Source organism: Castanea sativa, chromosome 10, assembly GCF_040712315.1.
Source record: "Castanea sativa cultivar Marrone di Chiusa Pesio chromosome 10, ASM4071231v1".
Classification (NCBI taxonomy): Eukaryota; Viridiplantae; Streptophyta; class Magnoliopsida; order Fagales; family Fagaceae; genus Castanea; species Castanea sativa.
In genome coordinates this window covers 16304155-16305067 of record NC_134022.1, presented here as the reverse complement: position 1 = coordinate 16305067, position 913 = coordinate 16304155, and the positions used below count along the sequence as shown (strand labels likewise).

General features: G+C 35.7%; 1 protein-coding gene across 1 annotated transcript; it reads left to right on the top strand.

Moving 5' to 3' along the window:
• The first annotated feature begins 261 nt into the window (after positions 1–261).
• Positions 262–913, top strand: LOC142613343 (uncharacterized). The gene is made up of 2 exons (XM_075785654.1): positions 262–531; positions 662–913. Exons 1-2 carry the CDS (start codon positions 277–279, stop codon positions 686–688), a joined length of 282 nt encoding a protein of 93 aa, XP_075641769.1. The 5' UTR covers positions 262–276; the 3' UTR covers positions 689–913.

Here is a 913-nt window from a genome sequence, read left to right as displayed (position 1 = left end):
TGTATTTAGTCCAATTATCTGAGTTGGAAATAATGTTCGATGAAGTTGATTCGATGTTAAATATTTGCAAATGGAGATAATCTTATATGCTTTGTTCTATGATGTATATTGAAAGAATGAAGTACATACCAGTACAACAAGGGTACACATTTAAAAGCTTCATAGAACAGAGAATTAAATGATGAGACATTATTGTTGTGTAGTTTTAGTGATTTGCAGCTGATTCTTTGTTGAACTGCAATTTGGATGATAAGATTTTGAGGTTTTCCTAAGGAAATGAAATTAGTTTGGCTTGCAGTTGGGGCTGAAGCTGATGATGATAGAATTGAGTTGCTCTTGTCTGAAGTCAAGGGAAAAGATATCACAGAGCTGATTGCAGCTGGTAGGGAGAAGTTGTCATCAGTGCCTTCTGGTGGCGGCACTATTGCTGTTGCTGCACCTGGTGGTGGTGCTTGTGGAGCTGCCCCTGAAGCTGTTGGTGCTGAGTCAAAGAAAGAGGAGAAAGTGGAAGAGAAAGAGGAGTCTGATGACGTAATATTTTATCACATTCTTCATCACAATGAGCAAAACCTTAATTGTTTCTGTCTTGTCTTATATTAAAAAAACTGGTAAAGCGGTTTTTTCATTTTGCTAACTTCAAAATTTGTTTGTGTTACTGCAGGATATGGGTTTCAGCCTCTTTGACTAAGAGATTGGACTGGCTGGTTGTGTGTATGAAAGCTCTTTTAATCTAGTGCTTTTGGTAGAATGTTACAAGTTTTTGTCTGTAGTTGGATATGGTTTTAGATGTTGATGAGCTATGGTATTTTTTTGGCTTGGATAACAAAGTTATATCAGACGTTTCTTTTATAGTTGCTAAATTTTGGATTTGTGTCAATCATATTAGTTATAATTGCTAAATTTTTGGATTTCA